This window comes from Gymnodraco acuticeps, unplaced genomic scaffold, assembly GCF_902827175.1.
Source record: "Gymnodraco acuticeps unplaced genomic scaffold, fGymAcu1.1, whole genome shotgun sequence".
In the NCBI taxonomy this organism is placed as follows: Eukaryota; Metazoa; Chordata; class Actinopteri; order Perciformes; family Bathydraconidae; genus Gymnodraco; species Gymnodraco acuticeps.
This window is the reverse complement of record NW_022992339.1, coordinates 1,014,343-1,030,459: the sequence shown is the minus strand read 5'-3', so window position 1 is coordinate 1,030,459 and position 16,117 is coordinate 1,014,343. Positions and strand designations below refer to the sequence as shown.

The window sequence follows — 16,117 nt, the reverse complement described above, 5'->3', positions numbered from 1 at the left end:
CCCTCTCCTGACAGCCCGTCAGTATCCGTGGTCTCATGCAGCTGGCTGATCCAGTAATGAGTGACCTGACAGTAAAAATAAACATATTTATAACTAGTTTAGGTAGTTTGAGAGGTCATTAAAATAGCTAAGGGTGATGATCTAACTTGAAGTGTGTGTTTTGTTCCGCTCATCGCTCCATCACAGTGGGCGGAGCTGCAGGTGATCATGAAGAGCTGCGTGTCTCCTCTCCTGTCCGATTAGACTTCACTCGCATTTATGTCCATATCGATCAAATCTAGCTGGAAGCTCCTGCTGGGTGCACTGCGAGATACACTGGGGCTATTGCGTCATCGTTATCAGGAAATGATCATTTTAGGGCGTAATCACGGAGCCTTTTGGCCCCCCAGAGCGTTTCGTCCGCAGATCTACCCACCTTGGGACCCGTTATCGTTTTCCTGCGTTTCCATGTCGGCCTCGTGTGGCCGAACCGTCTATCTGATAGAGAACTGTAGCAGATACGACCGTTATCAGTCCTTGTGTGGCTTTCAGAGTGGCCTTTTATTGTGGCCAGCCTAAGGCACACCTGTGCAATAATCATGCTGTCTAATCAGCATCTTGATATGCCACACCTGTGAGGTGGGATGGATTATCTCGGCAAAGGAGAAGTGCTCACTATCACAGATTCTTTCAGATTTGTGAACAATATTTGAGAGAAATAGTTATTTTGTGTATATAGAAAATGTTTTAGATCTTTGAGTTCATCTCATGAAAAATGGGAGCAAAAACAAAAGTGTTGCATTTATATTTTTGTTCAGTGTAATAATTCAGGATGCAAAGTTCAACACAGTCTACTACACCAAGCCATCCAAGACAACCTCAACTCCCAACCACATCTGAATTTAAACAAGGCAGGAATGAAGTTTCCTCAAAAATATTTAGTTTTTAAGCAAACAAGTAGTATGTATTTTGGATGAAAGCATTCCGCTAAACAGCATACATGACCAGAGCAGAAGTCTAGTCATTAGCCCTAATGCACCTACAGTATACTGTTTGTGTCTTTTATTGAAAAAGCCAGGCTACATCAGTAATGGCCCCTTCAAGGTGGAGATGCTGGAGCAAGATAACGCTGCACTGGGTTGGTCCACTGAGAGATGTTTCATCCTAAGAGCTGCTTTACTTACCAGGACAATTGTAACAGTGGGCACATGGTTAGCCTAGCTTCAGTGAAGGTGATGTAAAGGTAAGGTTTAAAAGATCAACCTTATATCTTGAAAGGTATGGCACCAACTAAAAGGATATATTAGCGTGAGTGTAGAACTAAATGCAGCACTTTCACATTTAAAAATATTTTTTTTCTCCAATAACATGATATGACCTCACTAAAGGAGAGGCTTCAACGCCAAGGTAAAGCAGTTCAACCTGACCTCTTTTGAAATAGCATTAATGTATTTCCCCTGCCTTTCAGAGTGGCATATCTGCATTCCTGAATAAGAACACTCCAACGTTTTAGGTTGGAAGGATCAAGCAGGGCTTTATCCGGAAAAGGATTGAAGCCCACACATGCATGTGGGTACCTGTGTGTGTGTGTGTGTGTGTGTGTGTGTGTGTGTGTGTGTGTGTGTGTGTGTGGTGTGTGTGTGTGTGTGTGTGTGTGTGTGTGTGTGTGTGTGTGTGTGTGTGTGTGTGTGTGTGTGTGGAATGTAGCTAAAATGGGACAACTGTCACACAAGCCATAACTAGGACACCATGAATTATGCACCAATATCCAGATAACGAATGGCTGAAGCGTTGACCGGATTACCTGTGATATATAATTTAACTGCAGCATGTTTCTGACACACTGCTCTGTATACCTTAACAGGAAACAAATCACAGTAACTGTGAGGTGCAGGAATATCAAATGTATACACAATTCCTAGAAAAGGGCTGCTTCTCTTCAACACACCACCTGCTGATGAAGACCATGACATGAGGATAAAAGTGTGAGGATGAAGATCCTCAAGCATGATTATAGGTAATTCTTTCAAACTCAAGAAAGAGCTTTCATGCTCCAACCCTATTTTCTTTAATAAACATACAGAAGCCTGGGTCAGACTTTGATTCAAAGCCAATATCAGTTGGTCGGTTAGCTCTTACAGATATAACAACCCTAAAAGCAGCTGCTGCCTCCAGATACTAACTGCCTCTGTACACACTGGAAATGACGCTCAATGCACAGACATGGCATCACCAGTGGTGGAAGAAGTCCTCAGATCTTTACTTAAGTAAAGGTAGCAACACTTATTTTTAAACATACTCTGATAAAGGTAAAAGTCCTGGATTCATTTATTTAAAGGTCCCATGTCATGCTTCTCCGGTTATTACCTGTCCCCTTGTGTGTTATGTAGCTTGTTCTGCATGTAAACGGTCTGCAAAGTCAAAACCCTCAAAGTACACCCTGCAGCGAGTAAAACTCTAACACAGAGAAGACCTGTCTGTGCTGCCCCAGAACGCCTCGTTGGACATTTCTCTTTTTTCATTGTTTACTTCTTGGGTATAGTGACCTATAGTATAGTTACGTTTGGACCAATCCGCAGACTTCCTCACACACACACACTCGGCGGGACGTTGCGAGGCAGTGTGAGCTGGCTCACTGGTGTGGGGTCGGCGAGACAGCGAGACCGCGGAACTCAGCCTGAGCACACACACAAACTCCCAGCCAGGCTGCGGTGTGTGTGTGTTTCGGGCTGGGTTTCGCTGTGTCTCGCTGTCTCGCAGGCGGCCACTGGCTCACAAAATGTACTTAAAGTACCAAAAGTAAAAGTAATTCGGAATCCTATATATTAAATGACGGGATATTGATTATTGATGCATTAATGTGTTCATCACAGCTCCATTTGGAACTTATTTTAATTAATTGCATATGGCTTCTGGATATATTTACCTAAAATTAAATGTTAATGTTCCTTTTTAGTTATTAGTTGATTTATATTCTATCTCAGTTTATAATCTGAATCTATAAAGTAACAAATGATGTACCGTAGAAAATAATAAAGTACAATATGGGCGGCTAAAATGTAGGAAAGTAGAAGTATTAAGTAGCATAGCATTAAAATACATTAAATGAATACTACAGTTATGTGAAATCTGTTGACATACATTTATTTAAAATCAACGGTTCAGTTTTTTCAGTGTACACCAAACTGGAATTACTATCATTATACACTTTCTGTGTCTTCCATTGACACCAGGTCCTTATCATGTTATCCCAGTGAAGACAGACCCATAACTGAACTGAAGCATTGTTCCGGCATTACTCCTCCGAGTGGGAATATGTATCAGCGTCAGCGAGATTTGATTTGACACTCACCCTGTTAAAGCGCTTGGCCTGGAAGAGGTGTCCGTTGACTCGGTAGAGTTTCCTCCATCTTCTGGCCCCGCGGCGATAGATCGATTCTAGGAGAGAGAGGAAACGGTTGTAAAGTAGCAGCATGGTGAGGGGCTGATGGGAAATATGTGTGCCGAACAATGGGTGAGCAAGATGAGTGATAGAGAAGAGGGTAAGCTGAAGGAGAGGTCCTTCCTTCTCGAGTAGTCTGAGTTGAAGTGAGGGGAAGACACACATCAGGTTTCTCTACAATATGCACGCATGCTCACACACATACACAGCAGACACACACACACAAACCCAAATGCTGTCTCTCGGCTCTCCCTTCATCTTCCTCTTTCTTCCCTAGCTTCTTCCTCTCCTCAAAACCTCCATCCCTTCTTTTCTTTCACTTCTGGTGATGATTGGACTCATTAGTGCTCCATAATACATTGTATTCAGATGAGACCATCAAGGTGTAGCTATTTTTAACAGGATCATGTAGTCAGCTATTATTAAACTGCAGGGCATAAACATGCGCCGGCGGTGTGCTGAAGCTTCTGTCGTCATATTAGACTATTATTTAAATTATCCCACATTGGGCTCAAACAAATGGTTTATCTGGATTCATGATGACCTGCTGAAGCAAAACTGAGACGTCTACTGGTATGATTTTATAATATTTAAAATCTAAAGAGATAAAGAAGAATATGTTCTGTATTCAGGTTTAAGTATGCTCAGATTAGTTTATACATGATGAATGGCAACACACTTAAAACTTAACTTGACTTGGTTACTTCGATACCATTTGGATCTTATTCCAAAAGACAAATTCTGTTCATGTTCAGCTTCATATTATAATTTAGTTTCTCTACTGGGACATGTCTCCATGCTTTAATGAGTTTAGAAATGACGTAAGATGTAATCTGTTACTTGGTGACAGGGGCGCATTTGCCAGGTGCCTAAAATGCAATGCAACACAAAAACATGGCTTCTCAAAGATGACCATGATCCTTTATGAATCATACATATGTTCACTAAAGGTGAGATGCATTACAACAAATTGGCATCTTTGCACTTGCTCAGATGTGTGTGTGTACTCCCTCAGATTCTCATTATCCACTTGTAATTCAGGACTCAAACCTTGCACCAGGCAGAGAAAATGTGTACAAAAACCTATGAATAAACCCAGGGAGGCACATCCACAGCTGTTGGCCCAGGTTCTAACATTCTTCACAGCTCTGAAAATCCTAGATAGGGAGAGTGGATCATTCCTTAAAGGATACCAACATATGCAATGACAATGTGTAAGCTTTAACACCTCTGTTGCTACCAAAGATGAAGGAGTGCAATTGCACTCAACTTCAGGGCATCAGAAATAGTAACAGAATGTAATCAACATTAAATTCACCTTGGGGCACCACTATTACAAAAATGGAAATCCTTTTTAATTATTTCAATCTCAATTCTGGAGGTTGCTACTGAGTTCTTGGCTGGTGCACCGAGTTCAACGCGGTATGCAATGCATTCAGCCATTCAACTAATAACTGAATATGGAAAATAATTAACAATATAAAGCACCCAAGGATATCTTAGTGAGATGTATTCATTTATGAAAATGAGCTGATCAGATTTTGGCCACTTTATGATGTCATAACGATGTTTTGGCTTGTGTAACCATTAGCCAATCAGCAACCAAGGTAACCCCCCCCCTTATCACCTGAATCTCCTCCTAGAGCTCCATTGAGTTCTTTGTAACTAAATCTCTCTCAGAGGGGCGTGGGGAGGGGCTCCTTATTTTCATCTAAAGTAACAGACAGAGAATCAGCACTTTGGAAACAGAGCTGAAACAGAGGGGATTATGGGTAATGCTGCAATGATCTGTTTGGTGTTTGGAGCCAAACACTTCAGAGACATGTTTTGTATATATCTGAGACCTATATTGATGAAAAACAGTATGATAGGAGAGCTTTAATAACAGAAACATGACCGGTACACAACAGAATGTACGGCTTCATGACCCAGCTCTTAACACAAAATAGCTAAACAACAATAACTAGTAACAAGAAGTTCAATATGAAACATGCCGGCCCACAGTCTAATCCATGTCACAGGGTATAATGAACAAAGTGTATAACCATCCTGCATCATGTCTGCTGTTCCTATAAATAAGTCATGGTTCAATCATCTACCGGTGTGCGGATCATCACTTTAGCAACCATTATATTTATATTAGCAGCAGAACATTTTGATTTCAGGGTCTTACATTAGGCAGTGCTTAAAAAAACAAACAATTTGATGCTCTATCCCAGAGCAAGCAGGAGAGGAGCTGAGTAACTCGACGTAACGGACAACAGCTTGGCCAGAAATGGACTATATAACTGCAGAACACACAGAATGATGTTGTTTATAGGAAGATCTTAAACTTAAAAAGTAATTGACATGAGACAACTGTTTTAACAACACATTTGGATTAATGCGCCACTAAAACTAGTCCCAATCAAATGCCCTTTTTCCTCCTGTTTGAGTAATGTCTGTCAAAACTATAGTGATCAGCTATTTAATGCAATAAGATAATATATTTGTGAGGGGTTTCTTAAGAGTTAAGTGTTGGGGTTAAGTTAAGTCTTCCTCCTAGCTCGTCGAGCCATCCTAATTAAGTGGAGGGACAGTGTCCCGCCCACTCATTTTCAGTGGTTGACGGACGTAATGTCCTGCATGAAATTTGAAAAGGTCAGATATTGACTTCTACACTCAAACAGGAAATGTCAGGAAGCCTGGGGACCTTTTTTAAATGCATTCCACACTCTGTAAAACAATCTGCTATCGGTATAGCTTATCTGCAGCATATGTATGTAAGTATGTATACAGTACAGTATATATATGTGTATGTTGCATGTACTGTATATATATTTATATGTACTTCATGCATATATATTAATTTACCAACATTTCTGGAGAATCTTCGTATGTATGAAACTCACTGTCAGTGAATGTAGGGGATTACTTAAAGATCACCTATTGAGCAAAATCCACGTTTCCATGTCTCTTCTACATCAACATGTGTCCCCTCTTCTTCATGTCTCTTCTACATCAACATGTGTCCCCTCTTCTTCATGTCTCTTCTACATCAACATGTGTCCCCTCTTCTTCATGTCTCTTCTACATCAACATGTGTCCCCTCTTCTCCATGTCTCTTCTACATCAACATGTGTCCCCTCTTCTTCATGTCTCTTCTACATCAACATGTGTCTCCTCTTATTCATGTCTCTTCTACATCAACATGTGTCCCCTCTTCTTCATGTCTCTTCTACATCAACATGTATCCCCTCTTCTTCATGTCTCTTCTACATCAACATGTGTCCCCTCTTCTTCATGTATGTTCTACATCAACATGTGTCCCCTCTTCTTCATGTCTCTTCTACATCAACATGTGTCCCCTCTTCTTCATGTCTCTTCTACATCAACATGTGTCCCCTCTTCTTCACGTCTCTTTCTACATCAACATGTGTCCCCTCTTCTTCATGTCTCTTCTACATCAACATGTGTCCCTCTTCTTCATGTCTCTTCTACATCAACATGTGTCCCCCTCTTCTTCATGTCTCTTCTACATCAACATGTGGTCCCCTCTGGTCTCTTCACATCAACATGTGTCCCCTCTTCTTACATCAACATGTGTCCTCTTCTTCTTCATGTCTCTTCTACATCAACATGTGTCCCCTCTTCTTCATGTCTCTTCTACATCAACATGTGTCCCCTCTTCTTCATGTCTCTTCTACATCAACATGTGTCCCCTCTTCTTCATGTCTCTTCTACATCAACATGTGTCCCCTCTTCTTCATGTCTCTTCTACATCAACATGTGTCCCCTCTTCTTCATGTCTGTTCTACATCAACATGTGTCCCCTCTTCTTCATGTCTCCTCTACATCAACATGTGTCCCCTCTTCTTCATGTCTCTTCTACATCAACATGTGTCCCTCTTCTTCATGTCTCTTCTACATCAACATGTGTCCCCTCTTCTTCATGTCTCTTCTACATCAACATATGTCCCCTCTTCTTCATGTCTCTTCTACATCAACATGTGTCCCCTCTTCTTCATGTCTCTTCTACATCAACATGTGTCCCCTCTTCTTCACGTCTCTTCTACATCAACATGTGTCCCCTCTTCTTCATGTATCTTCTACATCAACATGTGTCCCCTCTTCTTCATGTCTCTTCTACATCAACATGTGTCCCCTCTGTGTAAAGAGACTCTGAACGTTTCAGGAAAAGAGATTCTCTCTCTTTTTGTCCTGATCCATTTATATAAAAACTAATGCTGTCAAAATTATCGCGTTAACGGCGGTAATTAATTTTTTGAATTAATTGCGTTAAAATATTTAACGCATTTAACGCATGTGCAGAATGGCCCGCCCCATACATCCCACCAGTGGCAGCGCCAGGGTATGGCTAGGGTAGGCTACACCCATACCAAGAAATGGCTTAGCCCCACCATGAAAAATGATGTTAAATTAGCAAAATAAAGTCTGCCAACTCGCGCCGAGAATTGCACAGACAGCAGTTAGTAAGATTGATTTCAGCAGCCACTTGTCTGGAAATACCGAAGACCAGAAACGGTTTTGAAAACTTTTGTCACGTAGTGATCGTCTTCTCAATAGAACATCTTTGATAATGTCTTCTGGCCAATCAGAATCAAGATAACGGCGTGGTGTTGTTGCAGGAAGTCCCGACGGAGAATACTTTTGCTGTAGTACAGGGGTGCACATAACTGGTACGCAGGTTATGTGCGTAATCTGAAATGCGTACCGTCACTTGTGTCACAAAGCGCATTTGCATACCGACGTACTTGTGAAGCTTTTCCAGAAGGCGGTTAGATCACCGGACGACAGAGTCGGTCTCCGTGTGCACAGACAGGGCTGCTGTTAACGTCGGTCTGTACAACGGAATTGTGCCAAAACTACGCCAACCGGCTGCGGAGGGAGACTCCCCCCCCCCCCCCCCCCCTTCACTGGAGAACTGCACAAAAACAGCTGATCACAACGTTCACACTCTGTGGTCACAAAGTACTCCACTAGCCGCCGCCCCCCCCGTCGACTTTCCTGAAGTACTCCCCCGTTGATAGAAATCAACACGTAATGAATTAAGACCCCCACGGTTTGATGATTGATAGGTGTGTGGGTTGTCTTTCATTTTGACACGCAGAAAAATGTTATAATAAACATAGATACTGTATGTTAAATGGATATATCCGCCTTCTTTCATTTATCTTTCCATTCCCACAACAATATACATAAATAAATGGCATATTTTGGACATAGTTCGAAGGGTGATTAATCATGATTAATTAATTTTTAAACTGTGATTAATCTGATTAAAAATGTTAACCATTTGACAGCCCTAATAAAAACCTGTCTGAAAATGAGCTGATCAGATTTTGGCCACTTTATGATGTCATAACGATGTTTTGTCTTGTGTAACCATTAGCCAATCACCCCACTGCAGTCAGCATGTCGTTGTGTCCCTGAGACACTTCACCCCACATTGCTCCTGTGGGGATTGTCCTCAGTATTGAGTATGTAAGTCACTTTGGATAAAAGCGTCTACCAAGTGACATGTAATAATACATGTATACTTTGAAACTTAGGTTAGTGAATACTTTTTATTACAGGTAGCTGATAATTGTAACAGAATACATTTTGAACGTGCCCAACCCTTAGATCTAGATGTGATGTTGTGAATACTTATTCCTCAGTATATGGGCCCCTTTTTCAAAGCTCTGGACAGCTTATCCTATTTCACATCTACATGTTTTCTTATGACTGTACTTCTATTTTTAACTTTTGGTAAATAAATAAATGAAATAGATTTTTTTTTGGGCAAGCAATAGGACTTGTCGCAGCTAACATTTGACTTCTGCTAATCTGTGTATGCAAATAGGCCGTGAGAGAAGTATTTAAACCCATACACTTGAGGTACTCTGAGGATTAACAGGCAACGCTACAGCAAACTCCTGACAGAATGCTACAGAGGTGTGATGCCACAAAGGAAACACTGCTGTCCACTCTATACTTCCTGTCAGTTCTGCATGCTGTTGAAAGCCTTTGTGACTCCAGTATCTGTCTCTGAGTCAGGGTGGAGATCAGAGGAGACGAGCAGAGGACAGACACAAAGAGATTGTGCTCTTTGGGGTCTCCTCTGTGAATTCCCTCTAATCCTGTTAACGCGAGGCCTCTAAAGGAAAGTGCCTTGGAGAATCACTGCGCTGTGTTTCTATGGTTACCCACCATTCCTTCCCCCATGCCCATATTAGGGGATGAGCGAGGAGACACACTGTGCCACCGAGACATTGTGTGCGAGGAAGGTGATCCTACACATCATGTCACACTTCCTCAGTGCCCACAACAGAAGCTAAATACAGCAGGTGATTAAATCATTCATTCAAACAGATGCTCTAAGTGGAAAATTGCAGCGAGTGGCAATGTGTCTTTAATCAGAGTGTTGATGAATAAATATGTGGTTACAGAAGACCATGAACTGCTGAGGCAGTTCTATTTTTTCTATAATAATAATCCTTGTATTTATTATAGCGCTTTATCAATGACTCTCAAAGCGCTTTACAAATACACATTACACATACAGATCATACATACATGTAATGGTCATCTACTGTGGACAATACCCACAGGAGCAAGTTCAGGTGAAGTGTCTTGCCCAAGGACACAGCGGCTTTACAGACGCAGCGGCGGCGGGTTTCACCCCCTTGATCTGATAATCATTGCACAGCGCACTGCGCCACACCGCCCATCTTCACACCTCGAAGTCATCAAGGCGCTTTTACAAGTACACATTGATATTATACATGTACTGTGGACAATACCCACAGGAGCAAATTCGGGTGAAGTGTCTTGCCCAAGGACACAACGGCCTGATGCAGTGTGTTGTTAGCTGCCATATAAGCTTTATTCATCAGTCTCTGTGTTTAAATGGTAAATATTCGTATTCGTAATATATCATATTAGGCGGCCTACTTAAATTCTGGATTCTGATTGGTCAATTTGGACATTCCAGAGGTCGATCATTTTCACTAGCTTCGAAGGATCAAGGGACTTTGTGCAAACATACCTGGAATACTTTTGGAATATTCTTTTTTATATTTGTATTTGTAAAGGGAACAGCAGAAGAAGACAGACAGGAAGTAAACACTAACAGGAACACAGTATGCGCTATGCAGTGTTTAAAGACTGGTTCATCGGAAAAAATGTGAACAGACTTGGAGAGTTACAGAAAACCTCCATCAGTGCTGCCGTAACTTTAAGTTACGGTGCTGTTTCTGCAGTTCAAGCCCTTGGTGCACAGTGGAACGGACTATTATTTCTTAGCGGAAGCAATGCAATCATTTTTAAATCAATAAAGTACTTTTCTGTATCAGAATTGTGAATCAAGTCGTTGATTTATTTAGTATGTAGCCGTGTAATAAGCGAGATAAGTATGTCAATGTATTTCTGAACGGCACTGTCTTCTTTATGAGCTGAAGAACCATTCAGGTGTAAGTGTAGCGTCACAGAACAAACCCAGTTTTAAATAACAACAGCAGCCCGACTTCACTCGTGGCCTCGTGCACCGGGAGTCGTCTTTGGATGAGCTCAGGGTGTGTGCTCAGTGTGAATTCACACACCACATTAGAGAGCTGCTGCAGGGGAAGTGACGGATGTGTGAAGCACCGAAGGCATGCAGAGCGCCGCTAATGTGAAATCTGAGGTGAACAGTTGAAATGTGAGCATAGATGAACAGAGGTGGAAGAAGTACTAGCAATACTACAATCTAAAAAATAAGGTACTGCATTCAACTTTGTACTAATGTAGGATTTAAAGAATTGTTAGCATCAAAATATACTTAAAGAACCAAAGTATTCATTATGCAGGATGGCAAATTGAAGCACAATATATTTTAAATGGTTGTACTGTATGATAACTATTAAAACAATAATCTCTTCATCACTTTAATGTTGCAGTTGGTAAAAATGGGATTTATTTGAATTGCTTTATATAATACTGGGTAGCTTAACTTATAATAATGTATTAGTTGATTTAAATTGTGTATTTATAATCGAAATGTGCAAAGTAACTAGTAACTAAATCTTCTAAATACATTTAGTGTAGTAAAAAGTATAACATTTGCCAACAAAATGTAGTACATTCAAATTGATTGATTGATTGAGCCTTCTATTCCCATAGCACTCAGTAGTAATGATTTTATGTGCTTTTTTAACGATACATTTGTTACTCTTAGAAATCCAAATTAATGACCTCTTGCCTTTGACCAGTATAGTGTTATCAACAGCTCCCGGAAACGTAAGTTCTAATATTACACTAGATAGTAAACTAGAATGCTTTTCAGCCATAAACCTTGAACAATTAAATTAAATGATGCTCTCTTCTAAACCATCAACGTGCATGTTAGACCCAATTCCAACTAAGCTGTTGAAGGAAGTTTTTCCATTAATTAGCACTTCTTTATTAAATATTATGAATATGTCTTTATTATCAGGCTATGTTCCATAATGATTCAAAGTAGCAGTGATAAAACTGCTTCTTAAAAAGCACAACCTCGATCCAGAGGTTTTAGCCAATTATAGACCTATTTCTAATCTTCCGTTCCTCTCAAAAATTATTGAGAAAGCGGTCGCAAAAAAGTTGTGTGATTACTTAAAAAACAATGATTTATTTGAAGCTTTTCAGTCTGGCTTTAGAACAGATCATCACAGAGACAGCTCTGGTTAAAGTCACAAATGACATTCTAATAGCCTCTGACAAGGGACTTGTCTCTATTCTTGTTTTGCTCGATCTCAGTGCTGCATTTGATACTATCGACCATGATATCCTATTGCAAAGACTAGAGCACTTAGTTGGCATACAGGGAACTGCTTTAGGCTGGTTTAGGTCCTATCTATCTGAATGCTCTCAGTTTGTACGTGTCAACGATGAATCTTCCACGCAAACCAAAGTTAGCCATGGAGTGCCACAGGGCTCAGTGCTCGGACCTATTTTGTTCACATTATATATGCTTCCGTTAGGCAATATTATAAGGAATCATTCTGTACATTTTCATTGTTATAAGGATGATACTCAACTATATTTATCAATCAAGCCTGATGAAATTAATCATCTAAATAAAATGTAAGACTGCCTCAAGGACTTAAAAACGTGGATGATCTTAAACTTTTTGATGTTAAACACGACCAAAACTGAAGTTATTGTACTTGGCCCAAAGAATCTACGAACAAATTATCTAAAGATATACTAACTATGGATGGCATTAATTTGGCCTCCAGTGAAACTGTAAGGAATCTTGGTGTTATATTTGATCAGGATTATCCTTTAACGCCCACATAAAATCAATTTCAAGGACCGCCTACTTCCATCTACGTAACATTGCAAAGATCAGGCATATCTTGCCTCAAAACGATGCAGAGAAACTAGTCCATGCATTTGTTACTTCAAGGCTGGATTATTGTAACTCTTTATTATCAGGGTGTACCAAGAAGTCAGTCAAGTCGCTTCAGCTGATTCAAAATGCTGCAGCTCGTGTACTAACCAGAGTTAGGAAAAGGGACCACATTACTCCTGTTCTGGCTGCCTTACACTGGCTCCCTATAGAACACAGGATCGAATTTAAAATTCTTCTTCTCGCCTACAAAGCCCTTAATGGGCAGGCGCCATCTTACCTTAAATAACTCATTATACCCTACTGTCCTACTAGGGCATTGCGTTCCAAGAATGCAGGGTTGTTGGTTGTTCCTAGAGTCTCTAAAAGTACAATGGGAGCCAGAGCCTTTTCTTATCAAGCTCCACATTTGTGGAATCAGCTTCCAGTTTGTGTTCGGGCGGCAGACACCCTATCCGTTTTTAAGAGTGCGCTTAAGACCTTCCTTTTTGATAAAGCTTATAGTTAGGGCTGATTAAATTCAGCCAGGGGCGGACTGGGACTAAAATTCAGCCCTGGAATCTGACCCAGACCGGCCACATTCGGGGGGTGGGGGGCAGTGGCATCAGAACAAAAAATTACAATAGCCTACTATTTATGCATTTCAAGGGATAATTCTCACCTAAAGAGGGCGGACACTCCTCAGATGTCTTAAACACATGGGACATCGTAAACACACAAACATACAGTACTATTTGTAATTAGCCTAGTTATTAGAAATCAGCTGTTTATTAGGATGCATTTGTGCAGTTCAAGGGATAATTCTCACCCACCTCTTGCTCTTGCCCATGCTCTTGTATGTGCCAGTTGAGCTGGTTCTTCCACCAGCTCAACTCTCTGTCCCTCATCATGAACGCAGAAGGCTGGCTGTATATCTGAATTTGCACCCTCATCATTCTCTTCATCATCTTGCACTTGTTCTAAGCTGCTGCTGATAGTGCTTGTGGCAGCGCTGCTGCCAAAAAGATCTGTCAATTTGCGACATTTATATGCTTCACCTGCGAGTGACTTCACCATTTTTCCTCTTGCCTTCTCGCCCCCACCGTTTTCTTTGATTTGTATCCATGTTTTTTCAATCTCCCTGTCTGCCGCATGGGTCTGCCGCGGCGTCTAATCAAGCCAGGGGGGCCAGTCCGCCCCTGGATTCAGCCCCTAGTTTTGCTGATATAGGCTTAGTTTGTCGGGGGACATCTTACTTCTTCCTTCTCTCTGTCTATACCTGTGTACTCTCATGTTCCGATTAACCCAGCTTCCCCAAATGTCTTTCTTTTTGGTGTCTATATACGCCGGGATCCGGAGTCATGGATGATCCTGCGGTCCTGTGTCCTGGATCGTGAGCCCTGGATCTTGAGTCGAGGCTGTGGTCCTGGATCATAGGTCCTGGATGGATATCCTCATGGATTCATCTTCCTATTATACACACATGCATTTCCAAACATTTGGACTACCTATGTTGCAAATGTATTATCTTTTCAATTTACACACAGCATCTATTGCACGTCTGTCCGTCCTGGGAGAGGGATCCCTCCTCTGTTGCTCTCCCTGAGGTTTCTCCCATTTTTCCCTTTAAAACTGTGGGTTTTCTCCGGAAGTTTTTCCTTGTACGATGTGAGGGTCTAAGGACAGAGGGTCTGAGGACAGAGGGTCTAAGGACAGAGGGTGTCGTATTATCATACTGATATTCTGTACAAACTGTGAAGTCCACTGAGACAAATGTAACATTTGTGATATTGGGCTATATAAATAAACATTGATTGATTGATTGATTGATTGATTCAAATGATAAAGTAGGATAACATGAAAATACTTAAATAAAGTCCAAGAGCCTAACATGTTTACTTTAGTAAATGTACATTCCACCACTGCAAATGAACCAAGATTGATTTCATGATGATTTTTCTTGCCATTTTGCTGTGATTCATCCTCATGATATTGTAAATATTGTTAATGTATCGAACCGCTCTACAAACACCACGACTACAGATAAATACTTCCGTGTGATTCCCTGTTGTTCCACATGTTACCCCTCATCATCAGATATGAATCCACACAGATGTTCTAGCTTCAGGGGGCGGATCAGATGGTGCTTACATCTTGTTAGGATCCTCCTCCCGGCCTGAGTGCCTGAACACACAACTTCACAGAGCTGACCTATTACAACACGTCACTCTGGAGAACCAGGAAACTGCACTGCCCAATGTCTCTGCCGAGGGGTCCAACTAGAGAGAGAAGGACGCAGACTGAAGCAGCCACAACAGACAAGTCAAAAACACAATACTACACCTCCGGATGCAAAGGCCAGCGCACACAATCCTGCCATGTTGGGTGGAGGAGGTGTGAAGAGGAGCGGACGGCTGCTGTTGCACTGTGGCCTGTGTGGGGAGTCTGAGCAGGAGAACAGGGTGGTACTGCCAAATCTCTCCAGGACAGGACATTTACGAGGGCTTGACTCATTTCCAGACATTGTTCCTCTGGCTCGCAGGAAAGTAACAGCAAGTTGCTACCAACTACACATGCCCCTCCCTCTAACACCCTTCAAAAAAAACAAAGCACAAGGCTCTGATAATGGGAATACTCAGTACTGTATGTTTTTAACCCTCCTCTCCGGTCTGTTTTAACTGCTCTTACATTAACACTCAAACCATTCATAATTTTAACACTACATTTAACACACTTTGTGAACAATGTTTCAGACTACTGGTTGCAGTGAACACATACAAAGAATACACACAGAAAGTGTTCCAAAAATAACATCTGGGCTATTTGTATTTTGTGTGAGTGTGTACTATCTGATGGAATAACATCATCTAGGGTTACCCATTCATTTCTGATGGGGGTCATTTTCGACCGGGAACACCATAGGTGTAACAAAGTTGACTGAACCACTCAAAATGAAATCAAAGTGGTGATCAGCAGTTTTCATGAATACAAATTCAGCCATGTTCCTATCAGGGTGTATTGTGAGTTTCTGGACACTTCCGAAGAGGGATCAATGAAACAGCTCTGAAGCATTTTTAGACATAATTAGACCTCAGTGATAGGGGATGCTCAACAATGGCATGACTAACCGCTTAGTTTGACTTCTAATTCAAGCTTTTATTCAATTTTCTTTTTAATGAGCATGTTCCAGATAAAGAGAGAGAGAACGGACATTTCAAAGTGCATGAAATTACAAAGTCAGCCAATTTCAAAGTTGGGATTACTAAAATTTGATCCGGGTTCTGGAGTCCTATAAATCCCTATAAGGACTGGGTGTGTGTGTGTGTGTGTGTGTGTGTGTGTGTGTGTGTGTGTGTGTGTGTGTG

The 16,117-nt window shown here is 41.2% G+C and overlaps 1 protein-coding gene across 1 annotated transcript in view; it reads right to left on the bottom strand.

Moving 5' to 3' along the window:
* The window catches only part of prkcz (protein kinase C, zeta), a gene marked incomplete at its 3' end in the record, with an annotated part of 137,223 nt that overhangs the window by 50,887 nt on the left and 70,219 nt on the right, over positions 1–16,117 (bottom strand). The window contains 1 exon segment of the mRNA XM_034208691.1: positions 3,332–3,417. Coding sequence (XP_034064582.1) covers positions 3,332–3,417 — 86 coding nt within the window.